General features: G+C 46.7%; 1 protein-coding gene across 3 annotated transcripts in view; it reads right to left on the bottom strand.

Moving 5' to 3' along the window:
• The window catches only part of Rfx4 (regulatory factor X4), a 156,794-nt gene that overhangs the window by 38,552 nt on the left and 102,231 nt on the right, over positions 1 to 16,011 (bottom strand). For all 3 annotated transcript variants that reach the window (XM_075954493.1, XM_075954495.1, XM_075954494.1), the window contains exons 9-11: positions 7,071 to 7,171; positions 4,925 to 4,983; positions 2,891 to 3,035 (exon numbers count right to left, since the gene is read on the bottom strand). In XM_075954493.1, the coding sequence (XP_075810608.1) occupies positions 2,891 to 3,035; positions 4,925 to 4,983; positions 7,071 to 7,171 (305 nt within the window). The remainder of the gene's footprint in view (positions 1 to 2,890; positions 3,036 to 4,924; positions 4,984 to 7,070; positions 7,172 to 16,011) is intronic.

Raw genomic sequence — 16,011 nt, 5'->3', positions numbered from 1 at the left:
AGATGACACCATCCTATCCTGCATCTAAAGGAACTTGGAGAGAGAACCCGAAGAGTCTCTCTCAGAGACGGAGGCGGCACTGTCATCCACAACGCTGCAGCACAGGTTCAGCCTGGCCCCTTCACTCAGCCCTGCTGCCTTTATTTTTCTCTAAGCCTGGTTCACATTTTCCTTCCCACAAGAGGTTCTAAGGGTGAGGGAGGTCAGTATAAAACTGTGAGTGGTAAAAACTGAGAAGCAGCGTTACCGAATGCCAGTTCCATGCCTGGCGCATTGGGAGGCCTGAGACATAGTGACCAGCGGTTTCCCACGGGCTGTTAGGGTGCTTGGGAACACGATTTCTTTTGATCGAGCTGACAAGGGGGGAAGAGAGCCAGAATCGTGCCTGAAAGCTGGGGAGATGGCTCAGTGGGTAGTTTGAGGGTGTGGGTCTGGATCCCCAGAACTCACATTTAATGAACAGCTGTGTGCGGCGCAGCTCACAGCTATAATTTCAGCGCAGAGACAGGAGACTTCCCAGGAGCTTAAAAGCCAGCTGCCTTGGTGTGCTGGCCGGTTTTATGTCAGCCAAGAGGAGGGAGCCTCGACTGAGAAAATGCCTCCAGAAGATCTGGGTTGTAGGGTATCTTCTTAGTGATTAAGGGCAGCACCCAGCCTATCGTGGGTGGTGCCAATGATGGGGGTCCTGGGTGCTATAAGAAAGCAGACCGAGCGAGTCACGAGGAACAAGCCAGAAGGCAGTGTTCCTCAGTGGCCTTTGTATCAGCTCTGCCTCCAGGCTCCTGTCCAGGCTACAGTGGGATGGGCAAAGCGTGGAAATGGAAGCCAAAGACACCCTTTCCTCCCCAGGCTGTTTTGGTCACGGTGTTTCACCACAGCAGTGGTGACCCTAAGCAGGATACCTGGCGTAGGCAGTGACGAACAGGAGTCCCTGTCTCAGACAAGTTGAAAGCTGAAGGCTGAGGTTGTCCTCTGACCTGCATACACATGCCGTGGCATAGGTGCAGCTACACACACAGACACATGTACACACACAGACACGTGATGTGGGAGTGTCGTATATCAATCTGTTGATTTCATTGGTTAAGCAATAAAGAAACTGCTTGGTTGGCCCTCATAGGTTAAAACATAGGTGGGAGGAGTAAACAGAACAGAATGCTGGGAGGAAGAGGAAGTGAGCTCAGACTGACAGCTCTGCTCTCTGGAGCAGAGATGCCATGCCCCACTCCCGGGCAGACACACGCGATGAAGCTCCGACCCAGGATGGACGTAGGCTAGAATCTTCCCGGTAAGACCGGTGCTCACAGATTATTAGAGATGGGTTGATCCGGATATCAGAATTAGCCAGTAAGGGCTAGAGCTAAAGGGCCAAGCAGTGTTTAAATGAAACAATTTGTGTGTTGTTATTTCGGGGCATAAGCTAGCAGGCGGCCGGGGTGCTGGGGATGCAGCCCCGCTGCTCCTACTACTACAGACACGCACGCACACAGACACACACAGACATGCACACGCGCGCACACACACACACACACAAGCGATGAAAACAAACAGAATCCCAACAGAAAGTGCTCAGGAAGACCCTGTACCCTCCCAAGCTCAGCCCCACTTTACAATTTTGGTCCCCTCTGCTCTTTCCCAGCAGAGCTGCCCTGGGCTGGAGATGGCACAGATGTAAAACGGGAGTGACAGGAGACTGTACCCCATGTGGCTGTGAAGCAGAATTGATGACATCATACACAGTGGGTTTGACAGAGTACTTGGCAGAGAACTGGCGTCTGATAAACTGCATTATCTTCTCAGTGGTTCCCCCTAAGGCGCAGTAGCAGACAAGTGGGCAACCGTGTGGGAGAAGGACAAAGAACCTGGGCTAAGGCTGGGGTCCGGTGGAGGCCTTTGAGAGGCCTTGAAAGGAAGTGCCCTCTAATAGGGACTCTCAGAGGATGTTGGGTCATAAACAGCCCAGGCTTAGAAGAGCCGGCAGAAGACAGAGATCCCCTAGGACAACAGTGTGGAGGAGCAGACCCTGCCACTCAAGGGGCCTGTGCTCTTCTGAATAGACCCCTCCTCCTGGTGGGCACTGGAGCGATGATGTAATTTACCCCACACAGAAGGGATGGGTCTCGGACCGTCTGCCTTCAGCGCCACCCTCCCTGGAACCTCTGAGGGGCACTGACTACTCCACCTGAGTGTGCACCCTGCTGCCCTTCTGAGGAAAGGAAGGCTGGCAAAGTGAGGCACGCGCCGAGCAGTCAGCTGGGCCAAGGCTCAGAGGAGGAACAGGAGTATCTAAGGTGGTGTCCCTGTGTTGTTTCACTCTGGGGAGCAAACTCTCACCCACACGGGGGCTGCCTGCACTGCAGGAAGTCGTTATCCCTGCGGCCATGAACGCATGTGCATGGGAGCAACTCGCCACCCATTCACGTCTTCTCAAACTTCAATGTGCATGGTGTGTGTGTGTGTGTGTGCGCGCGCGCGCGTGCGTGCGCATGTAGCGGGGGGGGGGGAGTGGGGAGGCCAGGCTCACGGTCACATGACCCTCACTGTCACATGGTCACTGACACACAGGCAGCTCGTCCAGCTGGCTCTATACCGACGACACCAAGGCAGGCTGTACGTTTCAGTTCCCAGCCTTTCTGTCACTGCCTTGGAGGTATGCGTGGCATTCAGGGTCACATGCGGGGTCCTTTGTATGACATTGTGTGCTGCCCAATGGCATCAGCCATGTTGACACATATCCTCTTAAGTAAATTAGCCCTCCTGTCTGGGCCGAGCCATTTAACAGGAACAATAGAAGAATGGGACCCAGGGAAGGGGGCAGGGTGGGAATACCACTTGAATATTTATCAATTAAAACAGAAAGAGAAGGACTGCAGCCCCAGGGACACCTTACACTGAATGATGAGTCTGCGGTGCTCATCCCGGGAGTCCTCCATGGTGTAGAGAGTCTGCTTGGTGATGCTGCTCAGGTCCACGTTCCTCCAGTCCTCCAGCATCTGGAATGTGATGTCCGCGCTGTGGATCACCGTCCGAGATGCCTGTAATGCAATCCAACCGTCAAGAGCTCCCAGTTAAAAGTCCGCTTCTCTGTCCCCCATGTGCCTTCTGAGCGGGTATGCTTGTTGCATTTTATAGATACTTGGAGATCCAGGGAAACTCAATTTTAAGAAACAATGGTGATACCATGACTTGAAAAATTCACAGAGACACTCCTTCTTCCTGAGGCTGTCTCCTCCCCCTTCTTTTTCTCCACTACGGTGACCTGCACCAGGTCAAACCCTGCTGTTGTTCCCATTCCCTCTCGTCTTGACCCCAACAATAACCTGTGTGTCTCCAGTGCCAGAAAAGGGACAGGACCACACTGAGGAACTGCTCCAGCCACCCTGGGCCCAATGGGTCAGAAATTTCACAATAAATATTTTTCACATAAATGTATCATCAGTGCTCCAAAATATACAAAGAACTCAAGAAATTGGCTACCAAAAGAACAAATAATTCAATAAAAAATGGAGTACAGGCCTAAACAGAGAACTCTCAACAGAGGAATCTAAAATGGCTGAAAGACACTTAAGGAAAAGCTCAACATCCTTAGTCATCAGAGAAATGCAAAGCAAAACAACTCTGAGATTCCATCTTATACCTGCAAAGAACGGCCAAGATCAAAAACACTGGTGACAACTTAGGCTGGAGAGGATGTGGGGAAAAGGGAACACTCCTGCATTGCTGGTGGGAGCGTAAGCTGGTGCAGCCCCTTTGGATATAGTATGGGCAATTTCTCAGAAAATTAGGAAACAACCTTTCTCAAGACCCAGTAATACCACTTTTGGGTATATATCCAAAGGATGCTCAACTGTGCCACAAGGACATGGGTTCAACTATGTTCATAGCAGCTTTGTTTGTCATAGCCAGAACCTGGAAACAACCTAAATGCCCCTTGACCGAAGAATGGATAAGGAAAATGTGGTACATCTACACAATGGAGTACTACATAGCAGAAAAACTCATGACATCTTGAAATCTACAGGCAAATGGATGGAGCTAGAAACATTTTGTGTTTCCAAGTAAAAGGGAGCAAGAGAGTGCAGCTGGCACAAACTCTCAGAAAGACTATGTGTCTTGGTTTTCCTCATAACCACTGTCTTCCCTGCATTCCAGTCATCTGTCAGATTGTCCCCAGAGCAATGCCCAGGGGCTACCTTTGCCACAGCTGTCCAGTCTAGAAGGGCTTCCCTCTGTCCCTAAACCATGTCGTGTGCCTTCGATGACAAGGACAGATGTAAGGAGACCAAGGTGGAGCCTGCCTTGGACTGTTCTCAATCAGAAAACCCCACCTCCTGCCTTGTCATTGCATAACCAGGGTCCCCCAAGAGCCAGATGGCACTCTACAGGAGGGGCTACAATCGGGAATGTGTGAAGGCAGTTGATGGGAACTGGATAGTTGAGGTGGATCAGCTCTGACAGGGAACTGGAGATGAGGGGGAATACCACGTGCCAAACGCTGGCAACTGCCCAGGTAACACGGTGCTCTGGGTGAGCTGCTACTTCCTCCAGTGTTTCTATATGTAACTAGGGTGTCCAGATGTCATCCTGAGCAAGGGAGACAACTGGCATCTCCTGGGGAGAGGTCAAAGGTGCTGCATACACAATTGCACCTCAAGTATCAACAGTAGTTGACAAACCCAGCAATTCAGTTCAAGGAAACACAAAATTGGGAACCCAGATCATATACAAAAGGTTCAGGGCAACCGATGTTGCACACAAGTTACAACTTTGGCCAGGGGCTGAGGTTTTTAGTGCCTTATGTATAGAAAGGACCCTGCTATGCCACTGACTTGACACCAGCCACAGGAAGTTATCCCTGTGGATGTTGCCCCTGACCTCTGCAATGACCTGGCAGTGGTTAACACAAATGAGAACAGACAGCTACCTGGCAAAGGTGATTCAGCGATGTTTGCCTTCGCAGAATTTGGGAAAACCTTCTCGACACTGCAACAAGAAGACAAGAAGCTAGAAACATTTGCATGTTTGATGTTCCAACCAGGAGCAGGTTTCAAAACGTGGTTCTTTTCTCATTGGGCTTCACCACCCTGCCTCTAGGTACTAGCGGGCATGCCCCTGTGTCTGACTCTTGTGTTTCAGCTCCAACAGCCATTTTCTGATGATGATATTTAGGATACGGATTTCAAAGTCACACACATGCTGCACTAGCAGGTGTGGGAAACCGTGGCATCAACCAGCGTGAGCCAAAGCAATTATCTACTTGGCTTTCACTTTGCTAATTGCAAACTCATTGCTTTTCAGCTAATCGCAGGAATCAAAGGAAAGCTTTGAAGAAGCCCCTTTAAGACACGGCATGTCTCATCGGAACCGTGACTGGCTCACTGCTGTGTGGCCAGGGATGCTACTGGCGTGGAACGTGGGCTGCCCCACAAGGAAACTTGGCATTTGTCATTTCGGCCAAATGGCCTCTGTGGGTTTTGATTTTTGAAAGGCTGTTTGTCTATCTGCCCTTAGCATCTGATTATTTGAAGTGAAGGGACCTTATATCTGTTGATTTATTTTCTTAAGGCATGTCCCTGTTCACAGTCTTCATTCTTCCAGTCTTGCACGGAGAAGGGGGTGGTGGTGGTGGGAGGCTGGGAGGCTCTTGCTTCCCTGCTCCTGCACAATCTCCAAACATCCAGGCTCCCTGGGGAAGAACCACTTCCTCCAAGCAGGCACAGGTGGAAGGCCCAGCCCACCTCCTCCTTGCTGCAGACTTTGAGCGGGCTTGTTTTGTCGGTGCTGTAATTAAAACGGGCACGGGGCATTCTTCTCATTAATTTCTGAACTGGTCATGAAATAGTCAGAAATTTCCCCAGGATTATTCTAATTTGTACTCAGAGCAGGCTTGGTTTGAAAAACAGTGTGTGGGGTGGAGGAATGGGGGGGCTGTGTGTGCGGGGAGATGAACTTCTAATTTTCCAGGCCGATCAATTGTTAATCCTGATCCTTAATTACTTTTTCTTTAACTTTGTGATGTGGAATTTAGTGCTAGAGAAAAGAAAAGAACTGAGAGCGTGAAATAAAGCAGGCTTTATCAATAGGTGATGGGCACTGCAGGGGCCTCCGAGTGAGTCTGAAAGGGCTGCTTTGCCTGCCGAGAAAGGGTAATTTGATCGCCTTCATTTTCCCCACTGGCACTTGTTGTAGCACGACTGCACGCTGTATTCAAACGGGCCTTTAAGAAACATATTTTAAAACCTTGTTTTGCTTAAAATCATCTCATCTTTGTTCAATGGCAACAACTGTGTTGTACACGAGTCTTCTCTGCGCTCAGACCATTGAGACAGAGTGGAGCCAGGCTTTTCAGAGCAGGCTAAGCTGGGGACTACAGGCACTACTGTGCCAAGAAAACACTCGTGGCTCCAGCCCCGTATAAGAAATATTAATTTGGCTTTCTAATTAGGTGGAGAATCTGTGAGACTCTTACGCTAGCTACAGCCTTTTGTGGACAGGAGTTTCAAGGACACCTCAAGCATTAGGTTTAATTTGTGGATCCGTGGCTGTGTGGCTTTGGGGAAGTTTCTCTGCTGTCTAAATCTGACACGCATAGCACTGCACAGTCTGAAAACACTGTATGGCGGCAGGAATCCTCCATGCTCTTCTGCCTGCCTAAGCCTGATTCAGCCTTCTGCCCAGGTGCAGGCGGGGAGCGCTGAGCCATCAGCACCATCTCAGAGCACTCTCCTTCCGATCCCAAGTGGGAACACAAACATGCAGTCCCATAAAACCCATTGAAATGCTGTAGATAGGAACACGATGTCCTACCTCATAGTGGTGCCTGCCGTAAGAATTAAGTGGAGTTAGGAGTATCGTGTTGACTGCTGACTTTGGAATCCTGTCTCTGCTTCCTACTTCCCAAGGTGCCAATGAGTCCCTTCTCCTTGATAGCAGCAAACATTTAGCAAGGATTAAATGAGTTCCCACGTGGGAAGTACTTAGCCTAACCCCCGGAGCGTCAGTGACTCACGTGACAGGAGTGACTTTGAAATGCTGCCCTCACTCCTTCTGCTCCCAAACTCAATACTTACATTCGAATTTGATGTTCCTCAGGTTTTCTGGGAGGTCATGGAGAGCCACTTTCAACCACTCGTCCAGCTGCTTGGCGAACTTTCGGATCACCTGAGTTAAGCTGAAGGAAGAAATGAGTTTACGCGTGTCCTGAGCTTCTGCGCTCCCAGAGGAATTCATTTCACACAACCCTCTGCTGGCTGCTACCAACAGACGCTGCTGGTCAGAGCAGCCCAGAAGCACAGCGTGCAGCCTGTGCCTCGGAAGAGCCAATGGCTGTAGGGATAAGTCCCGCCCCTTAGGGGGCGTGTTCGCCTCGGGCTAATGTCTGCCTATAAATTTGGCGAGCGTGCTCAGAGCTTCCTCTTCTACTCTCCTGGTCTCCGCGGGAACGGTGGTTCTGTAAGTCTATTTCTACATTAAAAATATATATATTTTTACAAACTGACTGCATTCGTTTACGCCGCTACATTTTGGCGTCCAACGTCGGGCTATTTTGCCCTCGACTCAAGCGGGTAGCCTGCTAGCTAACACAGCACCCTCCTGGGTGCTGTTTTTCAGTTCGTGACTCCGGCCCCAGTGCCGAGTCCGAGACATACTCGGCCACACAGGCCCATTCTGCCTGCCTTGGCTAAGTTTTACAGCGGAACACCACTGCCTGAATTAGCTGAAGCTTAAGTACCTGCGGTTTTGCAACAAAAGCTGCCACAGCGGCAGATTTGGTCTGACACAAAGTGACTTGGCAGGGCAGTGGTGGCGCACGCTTTTGATACCAGCACTTGGGAGGCAAGGGCAGGCGGATCTCTGTGAGTTTGAGGCCGGCCAGGCAGGTAGCACACGCCTTTGATCCCAGCGCTTGGGAGGCAGAGGCAGACAGATCTCTGTGAGTTTGAGGCCTGCCAGGCAGTGGTAGCACACGCCTTTAATCCCAGCACTTGGGAAGCAGAGGCAGACAGATCTCTGTGAGTTTGAGGCCTGCCAGGCCGTGGTAGTGCACGCCTTTAATCCCAGCACTTGGGAGGCAGAGACAGGCGGATCTCTGTGAGTTCGAGGCCAGCCTGGTCTACAAGAGCTAGTTCTAGGACAGGCTCCAAAAACACAGAGACCAACAACTGGCAGGAACCGATCATTGCAGGTAAAATTTTTTTTTTCTTTTATAAATAAAATGTCTGAACACATTACTGTTCAAGAATTTAACAGTTTTTTTAATTGTACCATGTGGGAGATTTTACAAGAGGTGTCTATCACGCCACCTCTATGGATCCTTCTGGGATTCGTAGTTTTCATTGGCACCAAATGGTTTGATAATAGAAATATGATAAAGTCTTTACGAGATGAATCCAGGATTCTTAAGGCAGAAATAGAACGCTTAAAAACAATTGAGACTGATAACAATCTTCTCAAAAATCAGTTTGAAGTTCTCCAGACTGATAACAATCTTCTCAAGAATCAGTTTGGAGTTCTCCAGACTGATAACAATCTTCTCGAGAATCGGTTTGAAGTTCTCCAGGCTGATAACAATCTTCTCAAGAATCAGTTTGAGGCTCTCCAGGCTGATGTTAAGGAGAAATTCATTACTATGGAAGAGGGAACAGCTGATCTGGATCGTAAGGTTCAGTCCCTCTCTGTAGGAACTGAAACATTAGTGGCTGATATTAAGGAGAAATTCATTACTATGGAAGAGGGAACAGCTGATTTGGACAATAAGATTCAGTCCCTTTCTGTAGGAAATGAAACATTAACTGAGAGAATCAAAACTGCTGAATGTGACAATTGGATTTTGTCTAAAGCTTATGACAAATTGATGGAAAGAGTGTCAATACAAGAAGGCACAGTTTATGCCATAAAAATTATGTCCAAAGATAAGATGTTATCTCTAACGGACAAACTTCATACTTTAGAATCCTCAATGAAGGCTTTGGAACATAATTCTGGACAGGAGATTCAGACATTGCAGAAGGCAATAGTGAATAGAATTGAAAAGATTGAGGAATTTCTGAATTCTGATGAAGAAGAGCAAAGGGTAGAAGGGCAAATTTTAACTACATCTGTGGGTAAATCTCTCCGGGACAATTTCCACAAAGCTCTACCGACAGCTCTACCTGCCTTTCCAGTAATAACAACAGAGAAGGTGGTTGGTTCCAGAAACCCTAGGGTCATCAAGGAGGATACATGGGAGCCTGTCCGTATGAATGACCTCAAGGAAATTAAACAGGCTGTCATGACTTTTGGGATGCAAGCCTCTTTTGTTAAAGAGATGCTAAGATCTTGGGCCACGACAAACAGAGCAACCCCCTTGGACTGGCTCCAGCTGAGCTCTGCAGTACTTGAGAGTGGACCGCAATTGAAATGGCAATGCTTATTCAGGCAAGAGGCTAGACTCTTAGAACAGCAGGAAAAAGCAAAGGGAATTGACATTTCCCTAGATAAATTTCTAGGTGAAGGGCTCTTTTCCGACCCTCAGGAACAAGCTAATTTGGATGAAAACACACTCTCCATGTGTACTACAGCAGCCTTAAGGGCTTGGGACAGGGTACAAGACCCAGGACAGAGAATGGAATCATTTGTCAGAGTTAAACAGGGTCAGAGAGAACCCTTTAGTGACTTTTTACAAAGATTAACTAAGGCTGTACAAATAGGGATATCTGACCCAGAAGCAAGACGTATAATGATTGAGTCTTTGGCTTATGAAAATGCAAATGTGGAATGCAAAAGGATTTTGGGGCCTTTAAAGCTCAGATCAGCTCCTTTGGAAGAATGGGTCTTGCATACACTCAATGTTGATACATTTGATTATGGCACTGAAGCATGGGTAGAAGAAGCAATTTCCAATGGTAAAAGGAGACACCAGAATACCAAATGTTTTAATTGTGGCAAAATGGGTCATATGAAAAGGAATTGTAGACAACGGATTTTCAGAAATAATAATAATAATAATAATAATAATGCATCTTTCAGAAACAATAATAATAATAATGCATCTTCTAGAAATAACAGAAATAGGAGGACTCAGCCTTCAGGTTTATGTAGAAGATGTGGAAAAGGCAGACATTGGACGAATGAATGCAGGTCTACAAGAGATAGACAAAGCAACCTGATACAGTCGGGAAACGTGAGAGGGGGGGCCTCACAGGCCCCCATGGCAAACATGGTTCAGTCATATCCAGTTTCTGCAGAGAACGTGCCTCATCAGGACAATTAGGAAGCCCCATGCCTACTGTTACGAGCAATAATGATCAGAAAGATAAGTTACGTGTGTTTTGGCAAACTTCTATAAATGATCAAAGACCTAAACTGAGAGTGTGTGTAAATGGCATTTTTATTACTGGCCTGCTGGACACAGGTGCTGATGTAAGTATCATTACCCCAGAATCTTGGCATCCGTATTGGCCTCTTCAGAATGTAAATGTTCAGCTCCTGGGAATTGGAACCCTATCTCGAGTAAGGCAGAGCACGAGATGGGTTGAATGTATAGGGCCAGAGGGACAAATAGGAAAATTAAAGCCATATGTAGCCAATATCGCAATGAATTTATGGGGTCGTGACCTATTACAACAATGGAATACCGAAATTAACATTCCTGCTACTTCTAGAGCCTATAGTTCTGAGAATAATATTAAAAGATATTACAAACGGAGAAAACCGGCCATTCGGGCTGTACAAGAACAAGCAATTGATGTCCCTTCAGAGATACCAACAGCCTTGCCTCTAAAATGGTTGACTGAGAAACCAATATGGACAAAGCAATGGCCTTTAGCTGAGGAAAAGTTACAGGCTTTAGAACAGCTGGTACAAGAACAATTAGATGCTGGACATATAGAAGAATCTACCAGCCCTTGGAATTCTCCTGTATTTGTGGTTAAGAAAAAATCAGGTAAATGGAGAATGGTGACAGATCTCAGGGCCATCAACAAGGTTATTCAACCTATGGGCCCTCTGCAATCTGGAATTCCTTTGCCCTCTTTATTACCAAAAGGATGGCCTCTCATAGTTATTGATTTAAAGGATTGTTTTTTCACTATACCTTTGCAAAAAGAAGATAGAGAAAAATTTGCCTTCACAGTGCCTACTTATAACAATTCTCAACCTTCGAGGAGGTACCACTGGACCGTTCTCCCCCAGGGTATGTTAAATAGCCCCTCCCTGTGCCAATATTTTGTGAACCAACCATTGCAAATAATACGCAAGAAATTTCCCAAATCTATAGTATACCATTACATGGACGACATCTTGTTATCCGATTCAAACATGGATACCTTGAACAGACTGTTTGAAGAAATAAAGATACTTTTACCTAAATGGGGATTGCAAATCGCTCCTGAAAAGATTCAGAAGGGAGATTCTGTTAATTATTTAGGTTATAAAATAGGTTTGCAAAAAATTAAGACACAAAAAGCACAAATTAGGAGAGATCGCCTACGGACTCTTAATGACTTTCAAAGACTGTTAGGAGACATTTCCAGTCTACGACCAGCTATTGGAATAACACCTGATCTAATAATTCATTTGAACAAAACCTTGGATGGTGATAAAGATTTAAACAGTCCCAGAGAATTAACAGCTGAAGCAGAAAAGGAACTGACAATGATTGAGGAAAAATTACAACAGGCACATGTGGACAGGGTGAATCCAGAGCTCGATTGTATTCTTGTCATACTACCATCAAAAATTTCTCCTACAGGAATTTTAATGCAGAGAGATGATATTATTTTGGAATGGATCTTTTTACCACATAAACCAAGTAAGAAACTGAAAACTTATGTGGAAAAAGTCTCTGAGTTAATTATAAAAGGCAAGCTGAGACTTCGTCAACTAGCAGGCATAGACCCAGCAGAAATTATAGTGCCCTTCACTGCTGATGAACTAAAGAAATTATGGGAAGATAATGAACCATGGCAAAGAGCTTGTGCTAATTTTTTGGGAGACATTAATAACAACTATCCAAAAAGCAAGCGGCTTAACTTCATAAAGAGAACTTCTTGGATTCTTCCTCGAATCGTCCGTGATGCTCCAATAACTGGAGCCCGTACATTCTATACTGATGCCAATAAATCAGGGAAGGCAGGTTACAAATCAGAAGACTTGGATAAGGTGGAACAAAGTCCGTATAATTCTGTCCAGAAGGCAGAATTATATGCCATTCTTATGGTGCTAAGGGATTTTAAAGAACCTATTAATATAGTTACAGATTCACAATACGCAGAAAGAGTTATTTTACATATTGAAACTGCTGAATTTATACCTGATGATACTGAACTAACCTCATTGTTTCTCCAGGTTCAAGATTTGATCAGGAACAGGCTTTGCCCTATGTACATAACACACATCCGATCCCATACGGGTCTGCCAGGTCCTCTAGCACAAGGTAATGCAGAAATTGATCAATTACTGATTGGTAGTGTGCTACAAGCCTCTGAATTTCATAAAAAACATCATGTTAATAGCAAAGGTTTGAAGAAAGAGTTTTCAATTACATGGCAACAAGCTAAGGAGATTGTAAAGAAATGCCCTACTTGCTCTTTCTATAACCAAACGCCACTGCCTGCAGGGGCTAATCCAAAGGGCACCCAAAGGAATGAAATCTGGCAGATGGATGTGTTCCACTTTGCAGAATTTGGCAAATTAAAATATGTTCATCACACCACTGACACAGATACAGAGCGTGCATCAATGGATAAAACAGGACTGTCATATCCTGCCAAGACAGGGTAAGATAGTTTTGAAAAGTTCCTTGCCTTTAATAATGGTATGTCAGTTATGTTAGGCCTTAGCCAAAATTGGTTGACTCAACATTGCAAACGAGACTTTGGGTGATTGCCCAGGTAGTCAGTTGTCTCTGTCAATTGTTGCACATTTTGGATATATCTCGTTTGTTGAGTAGTGTTTATTCCCTTCTCAGATCTTTGACAGAGTTGAAGATTATATAATTGTAGTTACTCTTTACATTATTTGGACTCCTTGAGATAGAATGTTTAGCAAAGCTTTTGTTCTCAATATTGTTTGTTATATTTATTATTTGTTGTTATTGTATGTAGTTGTATTTGGTTTAGTTCTGTCTTATTTAGACAAAAAGGGGAGATGTAGGGATAAGTCCCGCCCCTTAGGGGGCGTGTTCGCCTCGGGCTAATGTCTGCCTATAAATTTGGCGAGCGTGCTCAGAGCTTCCTCTTCTACTCTCCTGGTCTCCGCGGGAACGGTGGTTCTGTAAGTCTATTTCTACATTAAAAATATATATATTTTTACAAACTGACTGCATTCGTTTACGCCGCTACAAATGGCTGTGGGGGAGGAGCTTATGGGTGCCTTGCACAGTGGGGGGTAAAAGCCACTGCAAGGTGAGGTGGCACCCAGAATTCATTCCCTGAGCAAGCCATTCTCCGTGGTACTCTGGGAGCGCCTTCTGTCAGGGGTGAAGACAGTGGGCCTTGGTCTAAGGAAGCTGTTCTGGAACTGGTCCCCACACACTGTACTTTCCTCCAGTCTGCTCCAAACGCCCAGCTGGAAGAATCCATGTGCGGTGTTTAGAGATGCCTACTCAGCCTGGCGACCTGCTGCCATCGGCCGGAGTTGGGAAGAGTTGGGAAGCACACACTCATTTAAAAAAATATACATGCATGCATACATACATGCATGCACGCATACATACATAGATATCATTTATTTATTTAAATGTGTGTATGTGTGCGTGTGTGCACACATGTATATGCACATGTACAAAGGCAAGCCAGGACACATGTGTGCCATGAAGGAGAGGCCAGAGGAAAACCCGAAGGGGCTAGTTTTCTCCTCCTACCATGTGGGTCCCTGGGGCTCTAAAATGGACCTTGAAGCCATAGTATATTCTGAGGATGGAGAAAAGTGGGAAGGGTTTAGGCCCAGGAGGCAGCCAGGGGCCACAGGATTGTGTGGGAAGGGATTTGGAGCTGAGGAAATAGAAAGCACCACTTTCAGACCCCCACATTAAGACCACTTGTTTGCGGCCCCAGACTCACTTTCCTCCTGGGAGTTGTGGGGCTGGGGGGGACCCTCTCTCCATGGAGGCCGTCCACACCACCTGACCCAGGACCATGCCACTTACCCTGTCCTGGCTCGCTGCTGTCCTTCACCTGTCAGACCGTGGTCATCAACCTCCATGGCATTCCCTGCTGTTTTTCTCTTTCACCCACTCCACTCTTTCTGGGACTCTTAGCCCTGGCCCTCTCTAAGACCCTCCTCCCTGTATGGGTGGCACAGCTAAGTACCCCTTTAAAAACGGAGGGGCTGGGGAGATGGCTCTGCAGGCAAAGGGCACAGGGTGCAAACACGAGACCTGACTTCAGATCTCCAGAGCCCCACACAAAGCAGGACATGGTTGGACTCTGTGCTCCCAGCGCTGCTACGGCAAGACAGGAGGTGGAGAGAGGAGACCCCTGAAGTCAGGTCAGCTGTGGGGTCAGCTGTTCCAGATAAGACGGAAGAGGAGGGTCAACAACAAGGGTGTCCACTGGACTCCACGTGTGCCACGACACTTACGTACATGGAACACACACACACACAGACATAAATAGCTGCTACTGTCTCAGCTGTATCCCTTGAGCCACCACATTGTCATTCTTTGGCTCCATGGACCCTCTGCGGCCTTCTTCAGCCTCACTGTTCCCGGCCACACTCCTGTCCCCCAGCCTGCACGGCTGTCCCTAGGCAGCACGCTCCATCTAAGCAGATGACCTATGGAGTCTTCTGTTCTCAGCATTGCTGGGCGTCGTGGCAGTGCTTCACTGTGACCCTGTCCTCGGGAAATCCCGGCTTCCCTCGGCATCGGGGACCCTGTCCTCGGGAAATCCCGGCTTCCCTCGGCATTGGTGGATGTGTCTCCTAACTGCTCGTCAGCCACAGCTCAGTGCCCTCGACCCCACCACTACAATTCCAGTTCAGAGGAGCGAACCTCACCTCCGAGTCCTACTTCAGACTTCCATGGGCACCAGGCACACAGATGGCCTGCAGACATTCAGGCAAAACACACAACACACATAAAATAAAAATTAAAACACATATATTATACAGATCTTTGATCTAGTCCTGGGCCCTCTTCAAAATCCTCCTTTCTGTCTCTCTTAGCAATTTATCCACACCCATGTCAGCTACTGGCTGTATCCTCCTATCTCCAGCACAGAGGTCTGCGGAACGCCCGGACCCAACACACCCCGATGAAATCCCTCTCCCTCACAGATGCACTTCTCTTCTCGTATTCCCTGTTTCAGAATGAAATTCTGCTTTCTATGAAGTTTTGTTTTTGAAAGTTTATTTTTTCTTTATTTTAAATGGGGTGCATGCTGTGTACTTAAGCTAGAGGCATTTGACTGGATGGAGCTGGAGTTACAGGTGATGCAAGCCTGAACTCAGGTCCTCTGAGAAAGCAGGAGGTGCTCGTCCGTGTGTGTGTGTGTGTGTGTGTGTGTGTGTGTGTGTGTGTGTGTGTGTGTGTGTGCGTGCACCATCCTGGCAAACAGGAGCTCCTCACCTTTAAGCTACCTCTTCAGCCCCAAAGCTTTGTTTGTAATTTGCTTGTTATAAAATGTTTCAAACAGACCCTAGGGTAAGATAATAATAATAAAACCCTCCAAGTACTGAGCAGCCCCAATAATCACCAGTATTTTATCAGTTTAATTTACAACATGCCTTTTTTTTTCTTTTCTGGGACCTTTTGGCAAATAAATAACATTATTCACCCCCAAGAACTTATTGTGAGAATTCACAGAGTTTAAATAAATATGTGTATCTCTGTCATAATGAATTGTACTTCCTTGGCGTACCTAAAGCTCAGCTGGGGCTCCAATTTCCCCTCTTCTCTTAAAGTTAACTTTTAGTTGATCTGAATTAATGATATGGATGTATTACACGTAAGATATAACATTCAGTTTCTTAAGCTTTCTATATTCAGTTATGACTGACTCGCTCACTTTGTTGTAATTTATTCTAGTC

Source organism: Microtus pennsylvanicus, chromosome 20, assembly GCF_037038515.1.
Source record: "Microtus pennsylvanicus isolate mMicPen1 chromosome 20, mMicPen1.hap1, whole genome shotgun sequence".
NCBI lineage: Eukaryota > Metazoa > Chordata > Mammalia > Rodentia > Cricetidae > Microtus > Microtus pennsylvanicus.
This window is presented reverse-complemented; position numbering and strand designations above follow the sequence as displayed.